This window comes from Solanum dulcamara, chromosome 11 (assembly GCF_947179165.1).
Source record: "Solanum dulcamara chromosome 11, daSolDulc1.2, whole genome shotgun sequence".
Classification (NCBI taxonomy): domain Eukaryota; kingdom Viridiplantae; phylum Streptophyta; class Magnoliopsida; order Solanales; family Solanaceae; genus Solanum; species Solanum dulcamara.
The window spans coordinates 56226202-56252235 of NC_077247.1; the positions used below are offsets into that span (position 1 = coordinate 56226202).

The following is a 26034-nucleotide window of genomic DNA, read 5'->3' on the forward strand; positions in this document are numbered from 1 at the left end:
AGTGTCATAATGCTGCCAGAATATGATTCATCGACAAGAATCCGGATATTTTCTTAACTAGAAAGTTGATCTACCTTGTTGCTTTCACGGAATAAAAATATTTATCATATTAATTTCGTGCTTATATCAAATCAATAAATATATTTTCTTGTGCATGTATATTTATATCTATAAATGATCGATTTGATAAAGGTTAAATGAATTTATAATTTCATTAAATATTGGTTGCAAAGAAATATTTTTGAAGTTTCTATGTATGTATATTGGGACCCCCATGCTAATTGAGCTGTATGCTTATAAACAGATAGTATAATAATGCATTGTCGGCTGAGGTGATGAGAAGTTAGGTCACCCATTAAACATGATTTGATCTAACTTTTAATATATTTCTCCTATTCTTGGTTCTGTTTAGATTATTCATTTAACAAGCTTTGCTTTGGAATTATACCCCAATAAGGCATATAGGGTCCCGCCTGACTAGTCATCACTCACCAACATGGTGTGGTGCACCCAGTTTTTTTCTACAAATCCACATGATCTTGAGTTTATCTATTTACTTTTTAGCACTTCATTATTTATTCTTTTCAATTTTTGACAAATTAATACAAAAGCAAAAAATTATGTGTTGGAGTTCTTTCCGCCACCTCTTTTGATGTCCTAATTTATACAAGTCAATTTGTTATGTCATCTTTGCATTTTACATGCAGCAGCCAGCAGGTAGACATGCCATATTCTTAAACCAACCAATTGGATCAAAATTAAAATATACTCAATCAAAGGTCTATTTTCTATATGAATTAACTGCAGCTTCTTAATTAAGCAAAATAAAATTTATAAAAGTCAAGGAAAGACATATGAAAGTGGTACCTATTTGGGGAAATAATTACTCCCTCTATTCCAAAATAACTGAATTCTTAGGATTTTATCATAATTCAAAATAAGTGAATTGTTCAAAGTTTAAGATAAATGTTTAATTTTTTTCCTTTCTTGCCCTTCATTTACATTTTACTTTAAATTATTTATACTTTCAAGAATAGTTTCACAATTACTAAAAGGAAAAAAAGTAGAAAGTGATATTCAATTAATGCCCTAAACTTTTTTTCTGAATAAGTGTGCACTGTCTCACAAAATCAGTTAATATGGAGTAGAGAGAGTATTGTGTTTACTCAGAATAATACAGTTCTTTTGTTTCATCACAAACTATTTATCCTTACATTTCTCTATTTTATTTTATGAACATTTAATTAACTAGGTAGAAGCTTAAAATGTTAAGTTGACCCGTGCCTGATGTCATATTATTATAATTGTTGAAGAAAATAATTTTTAAAAAATGTATTTGTTGTAGAATTTGACCATGGTGAGTGAATTTTGACTTAATGAATGTTTTGTTAAATAAAATCAATTTTAGATTTCGGTTGACGCCCAACTAACAGGATAATTATTAATCATTATATTTAATTAACAGGGAAGATGCAAAGCATTTTATGAAGGCATATATTTTGTTCAATGGATTGCAGATCATATTCTAAGACAATGTCAACTTACCATTAACGTTCAAAAGAGAGTGAGTGGCATGCTGTTTTGAGTTTTGACTTGTGCTAGTGCAATCATGAATGAACCACTTAGAACAAAAAAACTAATCTTGTTCTTAATGGGTTTAGCATCGATCATATAATATGATTAATTTAATGAATGAAATTAAGGTATAAAAAAGACGCTTGTTTAAATGATTGTCATCCAAACCTTTTTGTCTCTAGTGGACGAATACCAAAAGCAGCTTGCTAAGCATTTGACTTTGATATGGTTGGAGAACTTTTATATTTCTTTAATATACACCATTCATGGATGATGTTGTTTTTTTTCTTTAATCAGATATCTCAATTTTGAGTTCTGAATACGAAAAAATTCATTGTAGAGAGTTTTTCCACCCTTAAATAAGCTGAACTCCAAATTAATTAAATTTTAATATAAATATCAAAGGCTGAATAAAAAAAAATTAAATTTTTTTCTTTAATACAGGTTCTTGATATGTATATGTGCTGTCCGTCCTAACTTGAACCTTATCAAAGATGATTGGGAATAATTGGAACCCACCTAATAAAACAATCAACCAGTGGATGGGAAAATTTATAAATAAAAAGAAAGAACAAGCGATAAATAAAAGTATGCAGAGAGTGATTTAGACTTAGATTATTATTACAACCCGTAATATATTTTAGAAAAGTAATTTCCAATTTGTCATCCATGAAAGCAAATCGTGACTCTAGTGGTGGAGAACCCTTTTTTAATTTCCTAATTTGTTTTATTTTAAAAAGAATAAATTAAAAGTAATTCCTTCTTATATATCTTTTGTTAATCAAAATAAGCACGGGCGTTTCAATATTATCTCCATAGCTACTGTATCATTTCGATTTGAGAGAATAATCCATTCATTAAAGGGAGGGAAAAATATGAAAATCAAACGTGATAATCCTTTTAATAGTTTATCATATGAACAACAACTTGTACACATATATATATAATATATGATCTCAAAATCAGTATGAAAAGGAATACGTTCCTTGTCGAATTTGTGCCTAAATCCAATGCATATAGAGGATTTTCATGTACACGTAGTTGAATTTTTAAAAAATAAATAAAACTTGGAATCTATGCAAATAGTGAATACATACAGTATTATTTTAATTTTGCATAAAATTGCCCCCCCTAAGTGAAAAAGAAAATAAAAAAGAAAAAAGAGAAACATATTTTCACGTGCAAAGGAGGTGGATAGAAACAACATAGGGACCCGCCAATGATTTGGTATTATGGGTATTCGATTCCGTGGGGGATTGAGGAATTTGGAGCTTACAACTTGCCAATCAATGTTACCCTCAATTTTAGGGACCTGGATAGCGTATTTTCAACTTTTCTTTAATGAATATTATTACTCACTCACTCCTCCCTCCAATTTTATTTTTTTACTATTTCAATTTTTTATTTTCATTTTCAACATATAAATCATTTTTTTTATATTATTCTCAATATTAATTATTTATTTCATAAATTATTCTTAAACTATACATTAATTAATATAATATTATGAAAAAAAGTTTATACTAATATATTTTTTAAAAAAACTGTACAAATTCAAATTGGACAACGGGGTGAATACAATTTAATAAGTAGCTTATTTGGTCGTATTTTTAAAATTTGTTTATTTTGAACAGAAAAAGATATACCAAAATTACTTTTTGAAAAAAAATGTGTTTTTGAAGAGTGAAAGTTAATATTTGGATAATCATTTTAATTAAAATGTATTCTTATCAATATTAGACAACAATTTTATTTCACAAAAGTTCCAAAAATGATTTTACGAAAAAACTAATATTTCAACTTCTTAAAAATAACTTTTGTTACAATTAAAAGCACGTGTTTTTCAAAACAAAGATTGGCCAAACATCTCAATTTTATGAAATAAATATATTTTAAATTAAAAAATAAATATTATTAAGCAGTCTATACATCAGATATTATTTATAACAAAATTATTCTTTCATTTAATTAATAAATAATATAAATATTTTTTCATGATCCGTTAAATATTTTATCAATGAAAGTAGTTTTGCTAATATTAAAGCTGGCAAAGTATATCAAGACTTCTGGAGTTTTTTTGGGGGGAAAACTATAAGTAATTTTTATTTTTTTTAGCTTTTGATAAACAGAATTTCGCTATGTAAGATTGAAAAATATATGGTAAGAATTTGATTAAATACCTCAACTCTAAAATAAACACTTAATAACATGAATAAATACTTGTATCATTAGAAACTTGGCCAAGCGGGCTATAATGAGCATATATAATTTAGTTGTCACGATTCATTGGTTGTTGCGGTATTTACGGCCAGCCAATGGATGTTGGTTTCAGAAATTAAGCTTCATATAATTTGTATGTATTGTTGCATGCACTGTGCTCCGTTGAGATCTCATCATCTCTAGATCTATCTTTTTATTTTGTGCCGTACCTTACTTAAATTCTTGTCATCAATTTGGAATATTTACTTGTGAGAAATAATAATGCATCTTAATTAGTGAACATGAAAATATCATGTTTATAAAAGGCAGAATATCTTTTCTACTTTATAAAGATTTCGTCCCTGCTATAATCATTAAGGAAAAGAAAAATACTCTTCTATTGTTCATGATACAAAGTGATACGTTTTGAGATAAGGTGAAATGATAGAAGATTAGAATCTTTGTACTGTTATGAGAAACAAATGGAGGTCACAAATTTATTCTTCTTTCTTTAATCTTTTTTTCTTCAAAAAGAATGGTCTACAAAGGAGTTGTATAATGTAAAAGTTGTTAAAGGTATCTCATGTGTACATATTTGTCAATAAATCCCTATGTATTTAGCACATTAGTCTATATGTTGAACACTTGTTGTAATACATGATATTCATCGTTAAAAAATGAAGATATATATCAATCACAAAGTCAATTACGAAAAGTTAAATATCAATCTGAACAACTAGTTTGATGTTAATTTCAATAAAGTGTTGTGATTAGTAGACCATTTAGTTTTATGTTACTATTGGTATGAGACAATCACAAAGTGAAGCAAATATATTCTGTTAAGAAGGTAGGGAAGTTAGCACTTCTCGTCCAGAAAGCACAAAAGGAAAAAATATATAGTTGAGATTCTCCAAATTTTCTATATGGCAACTAATTTTTATTCCCTTATAGACTAAAGAGATTTGATTAATTAGGAGGAAATACATTTTCCCTGTTATTTTGAAATGTATTTTTATACTCACTCTTTAAGGGAGCATGAAAAGTTATGAGTACATGAGGAGAAAAGTACATACTATGTGCATCAGGTGTGTGATACTTTATTGATATGAAAGTACAACATAACGTGGTCAAAGAGTTGAAAAGAAGTAGCTATAACGAAAGATAATCATCTAACAAAAAGTGATTAAATTACAAATATTTTCTTTTAATATATATACATAGAAGTTGCAATTTAACTTATACCATTTTCTTTAGAGTATTAATATTGTTGTTATTCTTCTTAAATTTATAAATCTTTGCTGAAATATTAAAGAACAGAAATGGCGAATCCAATAAACATCCGCAACTTTAACGTATATTTGTAGAAAAATAAATATAAAATCTACTCTATTGTATTTAAATTTATGAATCTACTGTTCATGTTTTATTTTTCTGACGATGATATTAAAAGCATAATACTTCCCATATCTCAATTTATTTCTAATTTTGCTAGCTAAATAATTTTTATTTTAATCGTAAATTCTGAGCTGAATTTTTTTATAATTGTTTGAAATACAATTAACAAATTTAAAAATATATGAATTTCGAAATTTTGAAAGACGGCAAAGAGAGAGGGAGTATTTGATTTCATGGGATGTGGATGGCAAAATGGGAAGTATAAATAATGATGATGTGGGGGTTGTGGCCAAGCGTGAAGACAAGCGGCCAAGTAAGAAAGTAGGACTTAAGTGACTTGTCGGGGTTTCGTCTTTTTCAACAAAAGGGCAAAAGATAAAAGGAAATGAACATGATCAATATTCCACCGACTTTCACAAAAGCAAGGGACGACCTTTCTTATCTTTACCCTACTTTATTTTATTTTTATAGGATATCTATTTTTTGTATTAGAATTCGATTAAATTTAAATTATGTATTACAAAATCTATTTTTCAAGTGAACCCTTCTAAATTGTTTGTTTTTTTCAATTCTAAATAATCGAATATAACATCTCTAATTAAAGACGAAAAAATTTCAATCATCACCACGAATCAAAGTTGATATCCTTACCCCACTTATGACTTTTATTTTTTTCTAACAAAAGACATGTTTGATGGATTAGGATTTCAGTTGGGAAGCATCATTGCTTGCGTTTAAATGTTGGAAAAGGTAAAAAGTAAAACCTGTTTCTTCTCTTCCATTGTTTTCATTTTCCAATAAGGGTTCTTCGCCATGTCATAACCCCACTTTCCTGACTAACTTTCTCGTCATCCATCATGACAAAGTGGGCCTCAATTAAATAATTTGGTTACATGGATTAATCAAATAATCCTAGAATAAAAGAAAATTATTTTATTTGAGTTTGGTTGAGCTTTTGATTTCAATACAAGCAATTCTGAAGTTGGTTATACGATAATTTGTATACCGTACTTTATATGAGATGATAAGTTCCAACTAAAATCACACTACTTGTCAACAAAAAAAATACCTTTGTATTTTTCCAAAATCTTTTAACAAAGCTAAAGTTAAAATTGAAAATAAAACTTTATTCAAATTTGTCTAGAATAAAATGAAAATATTTTAATAATTAATTTGTATCTTTCAATTTCTGTCCAATAAATCAAAATATATTCACAAACAGGATGACAAAATTCAGAAACCAAAGGCAACCCCTAAGGGTGCGGACAAACTAAGTTAAAAGATGATTGCCAAATTACCATGATTGTTTGTGGGAAAAAACACAATTGAGGGTTTGCCGGCTCCAATTGTGGCACAAAGTTGTGGCAACTTGTCTCCTATCCTACTCATATTCACTCCGATGGGAATCAATATTGTGTTCTCCACGTGTGTCCATGTCATATGAAGATGCTTCTTGTATGAAAATGGATTAATTTTGGGGGGATTTTCTTAATGGATTCTTTATTTAATTACAGCTCAGTAAATATTTTGTTAATTAAATTGTTTAGCTGCTACAATTTTTCTTTAATTGCCTTTTGCATTAACCTCCCTTAAATTAGGCAATTGTCACTTACATGGGAGATATTAGCCAAGCAATTGCATTAATGAAATTAATTACCTTTAGTAGTATCGTGGTGACGTGGAGGAAACAAAGGACAGAAGATGTTTAAACTGAAATGATAGGTGATCAAACTTCAATAATTACTTGTAATATTTTCAGTGAAAAGATGCCCCCTTCAAATTATTTATCGCAATTTCTAAAAATAGTTATATCAAATTATTGGCAATATTAGAAGTTCAAGACAATTTTTTGTCCCAGATGTTCGAACTTTGAAGGTTACAAACACTGCAAGAAAATGGCACATATTTAGAGTAAATATTCAATGAAGAGAGATTATATCTCAAGATATAAATAAAGATAAGATAGTCAAAAACATCTCCTGATTAATATTTTCTTAAGAAGAGTGTAAAAAGAGAAACACGATAAATAATTTGAGACCACAAGAATATAAATCTGCAAAAAGGAAGCAAGGAATATATAATATCTAAAATACTTTACAGGTTACAGTGTTCTCCGGTGGGGACTCTCTTATGTTTGTTTGCTCTCTTCTTTCTTTTTGGATATGATGGGGAATAAATCCCTTTTGATTGATAATTATTGACGGTCTACCAAAATTGTAGCAGTAACACCGCAATATTGTTGTAGAAAAGGAATTTCAATTGCTCATTCATTTCTCTATAGATGAATTCGTTCCCATAATAATCATTGTAACAGAAGTACACGGGTAATTTTGTGGATGGACAAATGACTTTTATTTTACTGAACCGAAGTAAATTAATTATATCTTGTACCGAAAAAGTCACTCAACTTCCATAAACGCCATTCAACTTTCGACATTTTTTTTCTAATAGTACTATTGTTTTGTAAATAGATTGACCAAACGTTATGAAAATAGTAGTGTCAATAGTTTTCTTGCGGATATAGTGTGTTTCGTGACGTCGGACCAAATCAAACGTGATTTTAGGCCTAAACGAAGACAGTTGCAGCCCAGAGATCACACATATATGCTGGACAAGACAGTTCATTTACTCGAAGCCCAGCAACCTTTTGGGATTGGATCAGGTGCTTTAGCGTCACCCAATTCAGTGTTTTTCCAATTTTTGAAGAATAAATAAAGGATAATTACGCCACATGGTCATTTGACAAAAATAATCACCAAAAAATGGTCATTCACTGTATAGGCATATATAGTCAGTGTATATTTCATGTATAGTCAAGCTATATTCAGTTTTTGAGTGTATCATAATGTATATTCAGTGTATAGCTCATGTATAAATAATGTAAATAAAACATGACTATATTTGTTGTAAACTAATTAGTTTATTGTATATATTTGAAATTGTCCAAATAAGTAAACCCATATATTTACTAGTTATACGAGTAGTAATTTTTTACTTGCGAGGTCGTAATGATTTTAAGAATTTAACTTGATGTAACTAATTAAATTTGAATTTTAACTTGAAAACTAATTATTCAATTATTACTTTAATCTCCTCTACAGTCTACTGTCTCTGAAACAATTTTTAACAATATCAAATGAATATTCTTAAGATATAAGGGTTGGGTTACAAGTTTTACATCAGAAACTTTTCGTGCCAACATATAATGTTATGGGCCTATAACATCTTCATGATAGAAAAATGATCAAAGCAGAATTAATAAGTGTTAGTGGAATTATATAGAGTTAGTGCAGCAAATAACGCAAGCTGGTTTTGTAGTTTGTAGTGTCCAGTCCTTTATCTATATAGTAAAACTAGACATAGTTTAATGTGGCAACTCAAGTAGGAATGTATACAGGGTCTTGGCTAGCTAATACTTGATTAAGTTACCCTTTAATTCCAAAAACTCATTTTCGTCAACTTCAACCAAATAATGTCTAAATGGGCTTAGGCAATATAGGGAAATAATGGGTTTTACCAACTAGTTGAGAGCAGGATGCATTTCATTTTTCTTTTTTATACATGTTCAATGCATAAAATAGCTTCGATATCAATGTATGTCTCTATGTATCGTTGGGAAATAATGTCCAGAACAAGAGGCAGTCTTGTAGAGTAGAAAGATATGGACATTAATTATTGGGAGGACCTAATCACTGACAAGGAATGTGATTTGGAGAGGCAATCAGGAACACTAGCTAATCATCAGGAGTAAGAGTTGGAAAACAGGGGTACGTGTATTTGAATAAAGAGAAAGAAGTCTCCAAGCTGCTGAAAAAGAGGTAAGAGTTGCAGAGAACAGTTCTGCAGCAAGAAAGGGACTGAATCAACACAATGAAAAATGATCTTGAAAAGTCTCTGAAAATGCTGGATGAAAAAAAGAAAATACGTCGACCATGAGAAAGAAAAAGTGGAGACTATGAAAGATGAAACTCAAGAGTTGCTGATTCTGGAAACAAAGCTAAAGCAAGAGATTGATATGATTAGAGCAGAGAAGGAAGAAGTTGAAAAGGAGGCAGATCGGTTGAAAACAGAGGAAGAAAAAATTGAGACTGAATGGAAGGTAATCGATGAGAAAAGAGGAGTCGCAGAAGGAAGCTGAACGTGTGGCTGAAGAGAAATTGGTCATCTCTAAGCTTCTCACGGATAGCCGTGACAGCCTGAAAGCAGAGAAAAATGCAATTCAAGAAGAATATAAGCAAAATCTGGAGTCACTTTCTTGTGATCCTTAAACCACCTTCATGTATGAGATTGAGAGTGAACGTGCAGAATGGTTTAGCAAAATTCAGAAACAACGCGAAAACCTTTTGCTGGATGTTGAGATGCAGAAAAAGGAGCTAAAGAACCGCATTGGAAAAAAGGCACGAAGAAATAGAAACTTGACCTAAATGAAAAAAGAGAGAGCCTTTCAAGGAACACAAGAAAAGAGCTTCCGAATATTGCACCTTTCAGGAAGACTACGGAAAAGAATTGGAGCATGTTGGCTTAGAGTTGAAGAAACTAGATGCTGAGAAAAAAAGAGATCTATTTGGATCGTGAGAGAAGGGATAAAGAGTGGGCAGAGTAAAATAATACTATTGAAGAACTGAAGGTGCAAAGACTGAAATTAGAGAAACAAAGGGAATTACTTCATGCTGATAGGGAGGAGATTCTTGCTCAGATTGAGTAGTTGAAATTGGAGGATGTTAATATTATCCCAGATCGTATTGTCACACCCAAAAACTTACATTCTAGTCAACAATCCAATGAACATAAACTTTCTGCAAAGAGATTTTTGAAGAAGGGACAGAAATCAACATAATGAAAATAACGGAGGGAAGTCACGTAAGATTCTCTTTAAAGTTGTGTCTTCAAGCAATGCAAGTTCATGATGATTTGAGATCAAACGTTGAATGAGAAGACTATTTTCAAAAAAAAGAAGACAGAACACAAGAAGACTATTTTCAAAATGAATCACACACAAGTGAAATCAAACATTTAGTCATCAGTATCCATCATAGTGGCCCTAGTTCTATAACGTTTCCCAGGCTTATTCAAACTTCCAGGTCTAGCTCTGTCGGCTGCAATAGACGACTCATCTTCCTCCATGGCAGCATTATTGGATTCCATGGTAACAATGCTAAGGGGAACTGTTTTTCTCACTTGCATCTGCTCTGCCTCAACGCCCTCGTTGGTCAAGGTGCCAGGAGGCTGCTTCATTCTCAGGTTAAATGTGGGCGATTTCTGAAAATTAGTGGAGCTATCATTGTCCAGCGGTGATCCCTTCTTCACGAGACTCAAGAAGTCCATGTAGGCTTTTCTATTGGATTCTTCATCCATATCATCCGAGACATCAAGTGTATAGCAAGTATACTTGGATGGATTCCTTATATAATCTGGAATGGATGAACTAGGGAACATGTTAGAATCTTCCTTCAAGTTGAGTTTTTTAGGAGAATGTGCATCATTCTGGCCTTGTGTCTTGGACGCAGGAGGTAACATGGAACCTAAATGACCTTCTCTCAGGGCAGCCTCCGCATCTTCCCTGAGCCTGAGCTTGGCGGCCTCGTGATTAGCACGAGGATCTCTCTTAATTTCCTGGAGAGTAAGAGGAAGCTCGTGATAGGTATCTGTAGAAATTCCATAATCAGAGACCTCCCGCGTGTACAAGCGGTCACTAGGCTGCTGCTTCTCCTTTTCCCTATCGACGGCCACTTTGTCAAACTCATCTTCTTCCTCCTGGCAAGTATATAAAAAAAAAAGAGCAGTTGTAAGACCACAAAATGCACAATTTCACCTGGAAGAAACGTAGAAAAGAGGGGAAACAAGTAGTTACCTCATAGTCAAGGGTGCAATCTAAACCAATGCCGGACCGGATATCCGATTCATTATCATTATCTGGTTCTTGACCGTCGCTGAGCTGTTCCAGATCAGACTGGAGCTGTTTGGGAAAATCTAGGGTTTGAGGGGGCTTAGCGAAGTAACCGTCAATATGAGGAGGGCAGGGTTTGGAATCAAAGTCGAGTAGCTCGCGGGAGGGGGTATCTCTATTCCATTCCCTTTTCTCAATCTCATCGTCGGTTAAACACCAGAGAGAACTCAAATTGGAGGTCGCCGTCAGAGACCCGAACACTTTGTCCACACGTACTCTGAAACTGTCATCCATTGTTTGACGCTACCTTGCAAACAGTGAGCCTTGCCAATCACTCGCACTTCGCCTCTCCCTTTATAAGCGTATGTGCTTCTTTAGCAGGTAAATCGGGACTGCCGTGCCGTCGGTTGTCCTTTGTCTAGGGCCAGTCCATGGCTCGGTCTTTATTTTGAAATATTTTTTTTTGTTGGTTTTTAATTTGGTGTTTGGATTGAACGTGGCACTTCAAAAACATTTTCTCCATATGTTGGCTTAAATTTAATTTCTTATATATATATATTTAATTTCTAATTAAGTGTGGACAGTGTCGTACCATAAGCCATATTGGTGAGAGTGTATAATATTGCTCCCTCTCTTCCTTTGCAATTTATTTGTTGGTTTTTAATTTGAAAGTTTTAGGAAAGTAAAGAAATATTTTAAATTAAAATAAGTTAATATTAATATCATATATATTTGAAATATGTTGTCCTGCCGTGCCAAAACATAATGCCATGGGCCTTTAACATCATCACCTAAAAATGATCAAAGCAGAACCAACAAGTGTTAGTGGAATATAAAGTTATTGCGACAAATAACTCAAAGATGGTTTTGGAGTATGCAGTGTTTCCGAAAACAAAACCTCCAGCAAAAATGTCAACTCCTTCACCATCTCTCTACCCTATTCTCATACTGATTATCTCATTTTTATGTCAAGCATCAGCCATTCAACTGAATGGTGCTCGCTATCTTGGCAATTTCTGGAGTTCAAGCAGATCACTTCCACTTATTGCTAAAAGCAGAGCCCCAAAATACCAGTATGAGACCAAATATTTCCAACAGAAGCTCGATCACTTTAGCTTCGCTGATCTACCTTCGTTTTCACAGCGTTACCTAATCAATACCCAACACTGGGTGGGTCCCTCTCGCTTGGGCCCTATTTTCCTCTACTGTGGGAATGAAGGTGATATAGAATGGTTCGCTGCCAATACCGGTTTCGTATGGGAAATTGCCCCTCGTTTCCGCGCCATGGTTATCTTCCCCGAGGTAAATTACTTGTCATTCTTCTTATTTTTCCTCATAAAGTTTCCATCTTTGTTGTTTGCAATGAAATAGTTGCTTGAATAGCTTCAGAACAAGCCCCATAATGGTAGATTCCTTTGAACATTAGCCTAGACAAGCTTATGTTGAGTGTCGAAAAAAGTCCTATATCAGAAATTGATTAGAAATAGAAGCTAACATACTCTTAAATGACAAGGTTTTTGGGAAAAAGTGCAGGCTTTGTCCAAAAAGAATAATATCATACCATGTTAAGGGTCACTCTTGGGCTGGCTAAGCACAAAATTTGGGAGATTCTTAGGACTCCACAAGAGGAGATGCTGATAGATGAATGCCAAACCTACAGCTTGGAGGTCGTTAAGACTTCACAAGAGGAGATGTAGTTTAATGAATTAGAAAACCAATAAGAGCATTAGATGATTACAACAACAACAATAACAACATACCTGGGGAGGGTAGAGTGTACCAGACCTCACTTCTACCTTAGAGGTGAAGTAGAGAGGCTATTTCCTATAGACCCTCAGCTCAAGACAAAAACAACTTAAAAAAAGTCATAATAGAAGTACAAGAGACAATAGATAATAACAAAATAACAGATAGTAGCAGAACAATCTACAACAATAATCCTATAATTGAGCTACACGAAACAACAGATAGTAACATAAATCGAAGAGCTAGAAACTACAAGAGTAGTACTACGACTACTAGTAAGTGTAACAAGACAATACATTCCTACTTACTAGTGTAGATGCACTTCTACCAACTAACCTTCTACCTAATTTTTGCCCTCCACACCTTCCTAAGGTAATGTCCTTGGTAAGCTGCAATTGCGCCATGTCTTGTCTAATCACCCCTCCCCAATACTTCTTCAGTCTACCTCGGTAAGAGCATTAGACGATTAATGGAGAAAAAGTAGTACATTTCCCCTCAACATTGTAGACTAGTTGTAATTAGAAAATTTACTTACATTGTTATATGATTGAAAATTATTACAATTTGGTTTTGCAGCATCGATACTATGGGGAGTCAATGCCATATGGAATTAAGGAAGAAGCATATAAGAATGCTACAACTTTGTCGTATCTAACAGCTGAACAAGCACTAGCTGATTATGCTGTGTTAATCACTGAGCTTAAAAGAAATTTATCTGCACAGGCATGCCCTGTTGTGTTATTTGGTGGATCATATGGTGGAAGTAAGTAATGTAGCAGTTAGTAGGTACATCAGTAATTTTAACTCTGCTAGTATGTGTTCTGGGCACTTGTTTTTAATCAATGTTATGAGTTGTGCTTCACTCAGAGTTTTTCTATTTCCTTGTGTTTGAAACAGTGCTTGCAGCGTGGATGAGGCTCAAATATCCCCATATATCCATTGGTGCACTTGCTTCTTCTGCGCCAGTTCTTCAGTTTGAAGATCTTGTGCCACCTGAAACCTTTTATAACATTGTCTCCAATGATTTTCGGGTCTGTAAGACTCAGTTTTTATCTCTAGTGACGTCTAAATTAACTAGTGTCTATTTGGGAAACTTTCAGAGTAGGATCAGATCTTATTTGATAAGTTTTAACCAAATAAAATCTCTTATTGAGGTGGGAATCTTGTTAGGTTTGGTCTACTTCATTTCTTTGATTTGAATTTGATAAAATGAAGGCATTTAGCTAGCTTCCATTTATAGAGTGGTAGAGTAATCTTGCCGTGTGCCAATAATGGATGGCAGGCACAACTCTTACTAGTTTTTACACAACTTTTCTGCAATTGAAGACTGTTATGCTGTCAATATATGCCTAAAATTTGGAGATAAGTAGGACTTAAATTGATCCTAATTAGAAAAGTTTTCCTATGATTCAGATTTAGAGCACATTAACCTATGTAAATGTTCAATGTATAAAACTAAATTATGCATTGTAATTTATAAACCATAAAATAGATTTACAAATCACTGCAAAGTTTTACACCATCCACCTCAGGACTAATACTTAATTCATATTAATATCAATCTCAACCCCATAAATTGATTCTAGTATGGGCTTGCCTGAAAATCCAATCACATTTGACTGACTGGATCCAGATTTTTGCCTTCCCAAATTAGGACAAGGATCCTTCACTAATCTAGTTCTTGTAATTCCATTCCTAAAGCTCTAGTTTAGCATTTATGACTTCTTGCTTTATCCCCTTTTGTAGCGCGAGAGTGTGAGTTGCTTTAACACTATCAAAGAGTCTTGGGATGTGATTAACAAGGTGGGACAGATAAATGGTGGACTTGCACAACTAACGAAGACTTTCCACATTTGTAGGTAAGATGCCTCTGCCACCATCATTTGCTGTCTTACTAACTAACAGTGTCATTGACCAATAGAATATCAAAATTCAAGTTTCACGTTGAGGCAATTTGATCCGACATTATGAGTGGCAGGGAACTGGAGAGTGTTGACAGCCTGTCTAACTGGTTAGAATCTGCCTATAGTTACTTGGCAATGGCCAACTACCCCTATCCTACCGACTTCTTGATGCCTTTACCTGGAAGCCCCATAAAAGAGGTTAGCACTGGACCTTATACTCTCTGCAAAGCTACCTATATTTTCAAGATTACAATAAATCATGCAGAAGCCATCTTTATGTGGAAAAGCATTTACGTCTCAATTAATACTACGTAGCAGATAACAGCTGTCTTTTCTCTGCATGATGATCAACAAGTAGTCAATTGTGTGGAGCAATTTCTTTCCTGTGAATAACATCCTTCCAACCCCTTTGCTTCAGGTATGTAGGAAGATTGATAGTTTGCCTGATGGTGCTAGTGTGTTGCAGCGTATATTTGAAGGAATTAGTGTCTATTATAATTATACTGGAAAAGTTGACTGTTTCGATCTGGACGATGATCCTCATGGTATGAGTGGTTGGAATTGGCAGGTATCGTGATGATAAATATACACTCTCTTGCTTAGTTGTTCATAATTTGAGTTCTTAAGTCAGAAAAGGATGTGCTCCCATAGAAATTCCTCCTGACTAGGTTGCTTATATCTTTCTACAATGTCTACAGGCATGCACTGAGATGATTATGCCTATGGCAAGTAACAGGACGACTAGTATGTTTCCAGAGTTCTATTATGACCCAAAGTCGAATGAAGAGCAGTGCTTGAAAGATTTTCATGTCAAACCCAGGCCAACATGGATAACAACTGAATTTGGTGGACATGTATGACAATGTGCAAAAGTTTGTCAATGCTCTGTACATCCTTTAGAGTTCTATGGAAATTATATTTCCCATGTGTAGAGTTAAAAAATAAGAGCTTTTGAGGTCTAAATAATGTGATCAATTGGTGACTGCACTCTGTCAAAGAGCTTATGACAGATTCACATTCTTGTAGGTGTGGATTGGATATCAAGGGAGATAACTATTTTGATACTTTTTTAGTTTTATAATAAAATGAGGGTATTTTAAAAAATTTCTAAGGATTGAATAGTTCGTTTGTGTTTGTACTGCTCAGTGAATAGTAAATTTGCTTATTTGGAGGATGCATAGAATATGGATCTCAATGGTATTTCCGGTGGTTGGATGTTGTCCAGGATCTAGAGTGTAGTAATGGTTCTAAACTGCTTGGTTTCTTGATTATTATTTTCTTTCAGCTCCCTTGTTTGAGTAATTTGATCTTTCTTTCTTGTGCTGAAGGCATTCAAGAGTGTGCTAAAAGCTTTTGGGAGTAACATCATATTCTCAAATGGCCTGTTAGATCCCTGGAGTGGTGGCAGGTATGCATTTTTCTTTAGTTTCTTATGAAGACTATGGAACTGAATCCAACAGTTACAACTAAAATTATATGTCAAACATTTTTGTAGTGTTCTGGAGGATGTGTCACAAAATATAGTTGCACTAATAACTGAGAAAGGTAATTCTCTAACTGCTTTTTATATAATTCCTCATTATCATCACTCTTGGATATAAGTAACAGTGTAACAATTTGTCATCTTTTCTCTTAAGCAATCACCAATTTTATTGGATATGCTGCTGTTGTTATTTCTGTCTGCTGAGTTGATGTGTAAAGTGCCTGTGACCTCATCAGCTCATCCTCTGATTGGTTATTCAAACAATCATGATTGATGCCAATTATAACCATCTCTTCCTTTCTTCTTTTGGTTTAATTTACTAGTAAATCCTGCTAATGGCCCAGGATGGGGTAAGCACATTTCTACCATCTTAAGCCCCACAGCCAACATATTTTTCAGTAAGAATGACAATCATTTGGAACACTTGCTTTCTTCTTTTTATGGTTTCTTCTATTTTATATTTTGACCTCAACTTTGTGATGGCTTCCTTCTTTCCTCTTTTCGCCTTTATAGCTAGTGAGCTGGCAGCCATTTAGGCTCTTAGGTCTTTTTATTGAAATTCAACTTCATGAAGTTGCACATTCAGCTACTGATACTCTATTAACTTCTCCACAACATAGCAGTATAATCCCACAAGTGAGGTCTGGGGAGGGTGGTGTGTACGCAGCGTTACCCTTATCTTGTGAAGGTAGAGAAGCTGTTTCTAATAGACCCTCGGCTCAAGTAAAGCATAGTAAAATCGTGTATAGAAATGAATAAACAGTAATGTAGAAGAGACAACGCATAATACTATTAACTTCTCCGCTAGTAAATATTACGTTACCATGGGAACACATAATCTCAACTATTTATATGTAATGAAAGTTTTGACAATGAGAGTGCAGGCTTAGTAAAGTTTATGTGAGCAGGTAACAAAAATCCCCTATAGAGGGCACTCCAACTTCTGGAGGAAATCATTTGTCTTTGAGAGAAGGAACTCCATTCTGAAGTCTCTTGTCTTTTGTTTTTATCTATCCACCAATTGTATCTGTCATCTGTGTTTCTACTCTCTGTTATTATATTTGTTTACCCTGAATGTTACATCACAGAAAACATTTGCTAGTTGATGAGCCATTGATTGAACATAAGATCATGATTAACTTTATGCTGATAAAAAAAGATCATAATCACTTTTATGTCGTTCATAGTCTTTTTTTTCTGGTATGCTCTGGTGTTTGAGAAATATCCGGTAATCATGCCGCATACAGGGTCTTTTTGAGTCTATTGATTTTTCAGGTCATATCACTGCTTGTTCTATATCACTTTCAAATGATGAAATATTATTTGCACAGACAAAGTTTTGTTTAGCTTCGTCACTTCAACTTAAAATAGAGAACTTGAAGCTGAAAAATTGGTTTGAGGAGCATTTCAAGTGAAATAATGGATTTAACTCACAAATATTCAACCTTTTTTTTTCAAATGAAATTCATGTCAAAACACAAAAACCCTTTCAACTTCAAGTCCAAATACTCATTTTCTTCAACTTCAACCAAATAACGTCTAAACTGGCTTGCATGTAGGAAAGTAGTGGGTTTTACCAGCAAAACTTGAGAGCAGGATGCATTTCATTTTTCTTTATAAATGTTCCATGGATAAAATGGCTTCGACATCAATGTATATGTTTCTATGCATTGTTGGGAAATGTCTGAAAACCACAATACGAGCAGTTGAGCAGTACACTAAAACTTGTACAACTTCAATTTTTTGGTTATGTTTTAGGTGCCCATCACTTAGATCTGCGTGCTGCAACTGCTGAAGATCCTGATTGGCTTCTGGATCAAAGGTCAAGTGAGATTAAGCTGATCAGGGGATGGTTGGACGAGTACTATGATGTAAAGAAGGCAATTTCAGCGAGTAGATAATGTTTTCTTCATCAGGAAACTGTCAAATTTTACTTGGTGTTTTTGTCATTGTACATATTGCATTTAACTTTTAACGGATAAGTGACCGGTTGCAGTGCAGCATATGGAACTGTATTACCTTTTGTTTCCACCGACACATGATCACTTGTGGTATTTCTTGTACTCAACTATCTAAGGTAATTTATGGAAGTGTTAACAGACAAAACTTTATCTTTCTACTTCTAGCACCAGCTACATATGCAAGAAAAGGGTGTAGGAGTTTGAAGACTAAACGCTGTTAAGTTCCTTTTGCAGTCTAGTACTCCTTTTGCCCCTTTGTTTTATGATACCATTACCATTTTTCTGAACAATTTACTATGTAGTACCATTTGAGTCCTGCTATTCTTTTAGGACGGAGGAAGTACTGAATAGTTCATCCATCAAAACCAACTGTATTACTAGTAAGAGTTGTTTTGACTTTTGAGTGTCATTTGTCAGTCTAATGAAACTATTTAGCTCCCGTAAGGCAAACAATGCTAATTAATTAATGACCTTTTCAATAAACGTTCTGGATCAATTCTTTTTGCAAGCAGCACATGTTTGGCAGCAAATCATGCATGTTATTCTAGTTGATGCATTGATATGAATTGGAGTACATTATTATATGGTAACAGGTCAAACTATAATTTTGGTGTAATTATAAATTTCACTAACTATAAAATGTAATTGTAATTAAATGCTTATAAACTTAACGTATATTGCGATAGGTTAAAGTGGTGGTTTTGAAGTTTATTTTATTCTCAATGAAATCGCAACTCGTTATTTACTTACCTTTTCTTTTTTACAAAGATTATAGATTATAGGGTTGTAAGTTCTTAGTTTGAACTCTTAACATTAATTTGAATTTCACTTAGATTTTTCAAAATTTAAAGGTCATTGCAAACTTTTTTTCCTTTACTGCTAAAGTAAGTAATAAAAGAAAAAAAGAAAAAAAAGAGTACAAAAGAACGAGTAGAATGTAGATCGATGCAATATTCACACTTCCGTTAATCACCTCAGTTAACTTTGGTTGACTTTGGGGTGTTAGATTTTAATAATCCCTTTTGGAATAATTAAATATGGAAGTTATACACTTGATAATGGCTTTAATTTATAATATCAGACAATATAAATAAATTTTTATTTACCAAAAGATATTTATAGGTAAAATTCATTATTTTAAAATTAAGATAAATTTACCCTCACTAATCTGGATGAGGGACGTTGCCAGCTAAGGTTCCATTCTCAAACGAAAAAATTCTAAAACAATCACAGTTTTAAATTTCAAAATTAGCTGCTCATTAAGGTAAATACAATTTCCTCTTCCTTTTTTTTTAAAAAAAAACTAAGCTGTTTATTCGACCTAAAGTTTACTATAAAACGCTGCCGTTTGAAGATGGTATTTAGCTTATCACATAAGCTAAAATTCCAGTGCAATTTTCAAGAAAGTTCAAATTAATTCCAACTCGTCAAACGGTGGAGCAGCCAAGTCCACTTTACATAGAGAGAGAGAAAAAAAATCAGAGCCAACAAAGCAAAGAGTGAGTGAAAAGAGAGAGAGAAAGGCAAAAAAAGTTTGTGTGGAGTCCACCATTGGCATAGCATACCTCCATTGTTCTTGTGAAGGGATAATTAATTCAAGAAAACTCAAGAAATTGATCAATTTCTCAAGAAAAAAGTGAAATCTTGGATTTTTGTTTTTGTAGACTTGTCAGTTGTGTGGTGAAATCAAGAATGGCGAGTCCTGGGTCAGGGAGATTGGCTTTGACTCCGGTGAATCCGACCCCTATTTCTGCTTTAGGTAGGGTTTCGAAAAGCCCTTTAACAGATGAAGTCATATGGAAGCGACTCCGTGAAGCTGGATTTGATGAGGACTCTATTAAACGCAGAGACAAAGCAGCTCTTATTGCCTATATTGCCAAACTCGAAACTGAGGTCTGTTCACTTTTGGGACTCATTTATTTACATTTTGATAGGTTAATTATGTACCTTCCTTTTTTGGGGGGGTCGATTTTACTGACCTATGCGCTTATTGTTTTTGTTGAGGGATAGTTCTGTTCTGTTAGTAGACGCCAAAAGGGAAAATCCTTACCTTAGTTCATGCGGCTTTAGCGTTGTGGTGTGTTTGTTATAGCAAAATATGTTTTCCTGGAAAGTGTTTCATCGACGAAACATGTTTTCCAGTATTTGATTACCTTGAATTGTAGAAAATGAAATAAATTTTCACGGATACATTGTTTATGGAAACCATCTTCTATACTAAATGCATCTACGGTTCAATTTGCACAAGTTCCCTTCTAGTAATGTTCTTTCTGCCCCTTAAGGAATATTGATTTGACTGAACAGATGGACCAATCCTAAAAAGCTAGGGTTCTACTGTCTATTTTTGTCTTTATTGCACCTGAATGTTTTCTATTAATTTGCTAAATTGGTTCATGATTGCATCTCTATTCTGGATGTAGCTGTATGACCATCAATATCAGATGGGGCTTCTCATCCTGGAAAGGAAGGAGTGGGTTTCCAAGAATGAGCAATTTAAAGCCGCTTCTGAGTCAGTTGAACTCTTGTACAAGCGTGAACAAGCTGCACGTCTTTCTGATATGGCTGAAGCTAAGAAACTTGAAGCTAATCTGAAGAAAGCTCTTGGAATTGAGAAAGAATGTGTTGCAAACGTATGATTACTCCGCTTATTTGTTTTGCCAAGTTCTTCCATTATCTTGCTGACATGTTTGTAAACAGATTGAGAAAGCGTTGCATGAGATGCGAGCAGAATGTGCTGAAGCAAAAGTTGCCTCTGAGAATAAATTGGCTGAAGCACAAAGCATGATGGAGGATGCTCAGAAGAAGTACGCCGATGTGGAGGAAAAGTTGCGTAAAGCAGAATCTTTGGAAGCAGAAGCCGGCCTTTATCATCGTACCGCAGAAAGAAAATTACGTGAAGTTGAGTCACGAGAAGATGATCTTAGGAGGCAGACATTATTATTCAAGTCAGAGTATGTGCTTAAAGTTTATTTCGAGGATGTTCTTCTGTTTGTAGTGTGGTTTGATGGGTGCTGAGTTCATGTTTCCATAGCAGTTAGGTTGTCAAAAGACCATTCAGGTTCAACTTCTTGCATGTGTTGTATTTTGTTCTCTAAGATGCTATTCACTTTGAGCTCGTCAGGATTGTGGTTCAATGGCAAAGGTGTACGATCCGGGATGTGTGGTTGACCCGCGTCATGGATTTGAATCCTACTATCAATCAAGTCTGTTATTTAAGTGGAAAAGGGTAGAGGAACGGGCCAATTATTCTCAGATTTTGAACATTAGAAAGAGGATTTCACTATTGTCAGGAAAGAAAAAAGATGCCATCCTCTTTGATATAAGATTTTCAGGATTGACTGCATTATGAATTTTGGACAGTCTGGATAGAAGGAAATCATGGATGTTTTTTGAGAATAATAATTTACCTTTGTCTTCTGTATAATTTAGGTGTTCACGAATATGTACTTTTGATATAGAAAGACTGTTTTAAATAGTTTTAACTGTGGACTGAATTTTATAAAAGTAGGGGTAAGGTCTGCGTACATCCTACCCTCCCCAAACCCCACTTGTGGGATTATTATGGGTATGTTGTTGTTGTTGACTGGATTTCATAGATTAGTTGCTTAAATTAAGGGAATGAAATTCATATATATATTAGGTGTATTTTTTTGTATTTTGGTAATGTTACTATCTTTACCCCTCTTGGTGCTAATTTTTATTGATAGAATTTCTTATCCTAAAAAGAGGGATTATGCCTTCATGTTTATTGACACTTAGTATGTAATTATGTGAATTTTCCACACCTAAGGATCAATTTTGTTATTCCTCTCAACTAACAGAAGAATGATCATATCTTTTGATAGTGTAGGTAGGAATGAAGATATCCTCTATGGAGGCACTTGTGCTATTATTATCCTCATGCACATGATTAAGTTGCTTTCTTTTGATCTGTCAGTTGTGAAGCTAAAGAGAAAGAGATCCATCTGGAGAAACAATCTTTATCTGAAAGGCTAAAAACTCTACAGCGGTCTCAAGAAGAGTTACTTGATGCTCAGGCTTTGCTAAATAAGAGAGAAGATTTTATATTTAGCAGATCTCAAGAACTGGACAGATGTGAGAAAGACTTAGAGGATGAAAAATCAAACTTGGAAAATGGCGTCAAATCCCTAAATGAGGAAAAACGGAATCTGGAGGTGAAACTGAAGTCTCTATCAGCAAGAGAAGAAGTGAGCCTCTTTCTTTTTTTGTTTCATAATGTTGTACTTATTATGTATATGATTTTTTCCTGATGAAAGATATTGAGGAATTCATTATTCAATTTCTGTATGTATCATAGGGCATAATCAAAAGGGAACACAAACTTAACAAGAAAGAGGAAGAGCTGCTGCTATTACAGGGGAAAATGCAAAGCAAGGAGATTGTAAGTTTTGGAACAAAAGAAAACTATAATTTTTTCCACTTACTTTGATCCCTTTATCTTCTTACTATGATGTACCATACAGGATGGCATTAAGCAGGTTGTGGCTAATCAGGAGGCCACATTGGTAACTAAGATATCTTCTATCGAGGCAGAGTTGGAAACAAAACGGAAATTGGTGGAAGATGAGATCCAGACCAAGAGGCGGGCTTGGGAGTTGAAAGATATGGATATTAAGTCTCGGGAGGACCTAATTACTGACAAGGAATATGATTTGGAGAGGCAATCAAGAACACTAGCTGAGAAGGAGGAGGAGTTGGAAGACAGGGTACATGTGATTGAGGAGAAAGAAAAAAACCTCCAAGCTGCTGAAAAAGAGGTAGAGTTGCAGAGAACAGTTCTGCAGCAAGAAAAGGAAGGGGTCAGTAAAATGAGAAATGATCTTGAAAAGTCTCTGAAAATGCTGGATGAAAAAAGAAAATGCGTCGACCATGAGGAAGAAAAAGTGGAGGCTATGAAAAATGAAACTCAAGAGTTGCTGATTCTGGAAACAAGGCTAAAGCAAGAGATTGATATGATTAGAGCAGAGAAGGAAGAAGTTGAAAAAGAGGCAGATCGGTTGAAAGCAGAGAAAGCTAAATTTGAGACTGAATGGGAGGTAATTGATGAGAAAAGAGAAGAGTTGCAGAAGGAAGCTGAACGTGTGGCTGAAGAGAAATTGGCCATTTCTAAGCTTCTTAAGGATAGCCGTGACAGCCTGAAAGCAGAGAAAAATGCTATTCAAGAAGAATATAAGCAAAATCTTGAGTCACTTTCTCGTGATCGTGAAACCTTCATGTATGAGATTGAGAGTGAACGTGCAGAATGGTTTAACAAAATTGAGAAAGAACGCGAAAACTTTTTGCTGGATGTTGAGATGCAGAAAAAGGAGCTAGAGAACCGCATTGAAAAAAGGCGTGAAGAAATAGAAACTGACCTAAAGGAAAAGGAGAAAGCCTTTGAAGAACATAAGAAAAGAGAACTTCAGGATATTGCATCTCTCAGGGAGACTGTGGAAAAGGAATTGGAGCATGTTGGCTTGGAGTTGAAGACACTAGATGCTGAGAGAAAAGAGATCAATTTGGATCGTGAGAGAAGGGATAAGGAGTGGGCAGAGCTAAATAATGCTATTGAGGAACTTAAGGTGCAAAGGCTGAAATTAGAGAAACAAAGGGAATTACTTCATGCTGATAGGAAGGAGATTATTTCTCAGATTGAGCTGTTGAAGAAATTGGAGGATGTTAAGATTATACCAGATCGTATTGCCACACCCAAAAAGTTACATTCTGGTCTACCATCCAGTGAACTTAAACCTTCCGCAAAAAGATTTTCGAAGCATGCCTCAGTTCTGGATTCTGGTCTGGATGGGAATTGTAATAATGGTGTTAGAAAAGATATTTCTTCTTTCACGAAAGAGAATGAAAATTCATCTTCAGCTCTCTCTACTCCATTCTCATGGCTTAAGAGATGTGCTGATACGTTGCTTGACCGTACACCAAATAACAAAAGGCGGAGGGAAGATGGGGACTTCATATCTCAATTGACTGAGAATGGTGCCTCGAGGTATATCTCTGCTCTTAACAACTGACATGTCAAGTAGCACACACTTTTCTCTTATTTCACTTCCCATTCTGTATGTCATTAAGTAGTAATTGAACATTGGTTTGTTGACTTCATTTATTATCTGGTTCTTTCTAGTCCATTATCACCCTCACCAGATGTTGAACACCTGGAAGTACCACCTGACCAAACTCCCATTGCTGCAGAGGAAACCACTGTGTATATTGATAAAATTGTTACAGTTCATGAAGTGACGGAAATCGACGTAAAAAAAGTCATGGAAGGAAGTCCGGTAAGCTCTATTCTCTTTAAAGTTATGTGTTCAAGCAGTGCAAGTGTTGCAACACCTTCATGATGATATGAAATTATCAACTTTTGTAATTTCATTTATGGAATATTTTCTGTGTTTGCACTGCATTTATTTTCTGCATGTATCCTCACTGTCAGCATACATGTGATGTCAATTGGGAACCCTCATGGATAACAGGTCCCCACATATGTCGAGTCAATATATATATATGAAGTCCGAAGGGTTGGGAGTTTTCTTTGGGGCTTGAGAGGGCAAGCCTTATTTTGTCGTATGCACTTAAAGTAGGTGCATCCTATTTTGAGTTATCATTACTTTCTAAAAGTAAGTTGTCTTACATCACACCCCTTAGTCTGCGGCCCTTTCCCGGGCCCTTAGTCTGTGGCCATTCCCCGGAACCTGCTTAGATGAGGAATGCTTTGTGCATTGGGCTGCCTTTTATTTTTCTCTTAAATTAGGTCCACTTAAATTGGGAGGAAAGTATGGTAAATACTCTGCTTTCTTTGGTTTGAACATGCTATCCTAGTTGTATCAGGTTTTGCTGTTCAATTTAGCTTTGGAATTACCAACACCCCCCTCCCTTGTCACCCCAGCATACTTTTTTTTTTCATGTTCTATTCAACACGAATCATAAAAGCATACTTCTGCAGGAGACTCTCACTGGGGAAAGTGGTAGGAAGGTTGGGAACAATGGTAGCTTGGAATCAGATCAAAATGGAAAGCCTGAAGGCAGAACCCGAAGAACTAGGGCAACAAGAAAGTAGTGAGATTGCCATATGTAAGAAGAATAGAAGTTGAGCCACTAATTTGCTGTTTGTTTTCTTCATTTCAAACTTTCAGGCTTCCTTCAGTTGAGCCTCTAATTTGCTGTTTGTTTTCTTCATTTCAAGCTAACGACTGATCGTGACTGGTGGTATGCTATGTTTGGTGACTCGGATGTGCTTCCCAAACATGTAAATGTCTCAGGCTAACTCATACCCTTCAAGTATTTTGTAAATGGTATGAATAGGTACTCTTAAGTAGTTGTAGTCTTTATCAAAGAGCTGTGGTTGTAAGTAAAGATCATATCGAAGTGGCTTGTGTTTTGTCTGCTAATTTCTTTTGCTTATTGTGTTAAATTCAGTTAGTGCTGAACGATTTTGGGGATTATCTAGGAGTGAATTTGAGTTATTTGTGCTTTTCCCTCAGTTCTGTAAGTTTCTAGACCGAGGCATTATATTATTCTGTTGATTTATTTCATCCCCATGTTTGTAATAGCTTATGAAGTTGTTTGGGTATGCCTATATGCACTTTTTGGGTTTCAAATACTATTCTTTTTCATGATTATCATATTTTTTAAATTTCCAAACGCCTACTAAAATGTGAGATCATTAATCTTAAAACTTAGGCAAATATTCTAGTTATCATACGTTTATTGCAGAAGTCCCGGAAAACATCTCAAGTTCTTCGCTAACATTTATGGATTTACCGAAATGTTAATTAAGAGAATTTGTTGTAGTTTAATGGGTTGACTGCTTTTACTTGGTTGGTGAAGTTCAATAGCTCTGTTAATTAAGACTTCATTTGCAATTTAAAGATC

At 34.4% G+C, this 26034-nt stretch overlaps 3 protein-coding genes across 6 annotated transcripts; 2 read left to right on the forward strand and 1 right to left on the reverse strand.

Moving 5' to 3' along the window:
* Positions 1-10093: 10093 nt before the first annotated feature.
* On the reverse strand, positions 10094-11727 carry LOC129872104 (uncharacterized). The gene is made up of 2 exons (XM_055946977.1): positions 11021-11727; positions 10094-10923 (listed from the first exon to the last, which is right to left on the reverse strand). Exons 1-2 carry the CDS (start codon positions 11348-11350, stop codon positions 10183-10185), a joined length of 1071 nt encoding a protein of 356 aa, XP_055802952.1. The 5' UTR covers positions 11351-11727; the 3' UTR covers positions 10094-10182.
* Positions 11728-11800: 73 nt separating this feature from the next.
* LOC129872103 (uncharacterized) lies at positions 11801-18308 on the forward strand. 2 transcript variants are annotated; one of them, XM_055946975.1, is made up of 10 exons: positions 11801-12358; positions 13379-13565; positions 13700-13833; positions 14549-14661; positions 14781-14904; positions 15125-15274; positions 15405-15560; positions 16035-16114; positions 16202-16251; positions 17948-18308. In XM_055946975.1, the coding sequence occupies exons 1-10, from the start codon at positions 11918-11920 to the stop codon at positions 18088-18090; spliced, it is 1578 nt and encodes a 525-aa protein (XP_055802950.1). In that variant the 5' UTR covers positions 11801-11917; the 3' UTR covers positions 18091-18308. The 2 variants fall into 2 exon arrangements, with proteins under 2 accessions (XP_055802950.1, XP_055802951.1); XM_055946976.1 differs by lacking the exons at positions 16202-16251; positions 17948-18308 and having other exon boundaries at positions 15405-15578.
* Positions 18309-19551: 1243 nt separating this feature from the next.
* On the forward strand, positions 19552-25762 carry LOC129872102 (protein CROWDED NUCLEI 4-like). 3 transcript variants are annotated; one of them, XM_055946974.1, is made up of 9 exons: positions 19552-20043; positions 20571-20780; positions 20848-21101; positions 22088-22358; positions 22469-22552; positions 22635-24151; positions 24287-24440; positions 25106-25248; positions 25346-25762. In XM_055946974.1, the coding sequence occupies exons 1-8, from the start codon at positions 19843-19845 to the stop codon at positions 25217-25219; spliced, it is 2805 nt and encodes a 934-aa protein (XP_055802949.1). In that variant the 5' UTR covers positions 19552-19842; the 3' UTR covers positions 25220-25248; positions 25346-25762. The 3 variants fall into 3 exon arrangements, with proteins under 3 accessions (XP_055802949.1, XP_055802948.1, XP_055802947.1); XM_055946973.1 differs by having other exon boundaries at positions 25106-25233; XM_055946972.1 differs by having other exon boundaries at positions 25106-25762.
* Positions 25763-26034: the final 272 nt, after the last annotated feature.

Coding starts and splice junctions, on each gene's coding strand:
- LOC129872104 (XM_055946977.1), bottom strand. CDS start 11,350: ATGGATGACAGTTTCAGAGTACGTGTGGACAAAGTGTTCGGGTCTCTG. Junction 10,924..11,020: donor ATTGCACCCTTGACTATGAG/GTAACTACTTGT, acceptor TATACTTGCCAG/GAGGAAGAAGATGAGTTTGA.
- LOC129872103 (XM_055946975.1), top strand. CDS start 11,918: ATGGTTTTGGAGTATGCAGTGTTTCCGAAAACAAAACCTCCAGCAAAA. Junction 13,566..13,699: donor TGGTGGATCATATGGTGGAA/GTAAGTAATGTA, acceptor TGTTTGAAACAG/TGCTTGCAGCGTGGATGAGG. Junction 15,275..15,404: donor TGAGTGGTTGGAATTGGCAG/GTATCGTGATGA, acceptor CAATGTCTACAG/GCATGCACTGAGATGATTAT.
- LOC129872102 (XM_055946972.1), top strand. CDS start 19,843: ATGGCGAGTCCTGGGTCAGGGAGATTGGCTTTGACTCCGGTGAATCCG. Junction 20,781..20,847: donor AGAAAGAATGTGTTGCAAAC/GTATGATTACTC, acceptor GTTTGTAAACAG/ATTGAGAAAGCGTTGCATGA. Junction 22,359..22,468: donor CTCTATCAGCAAGAGAAGAA/GTGAGCCTCTTT, acceptor TATGTATCATAG/GGCATAATCAAAAGGGAACA.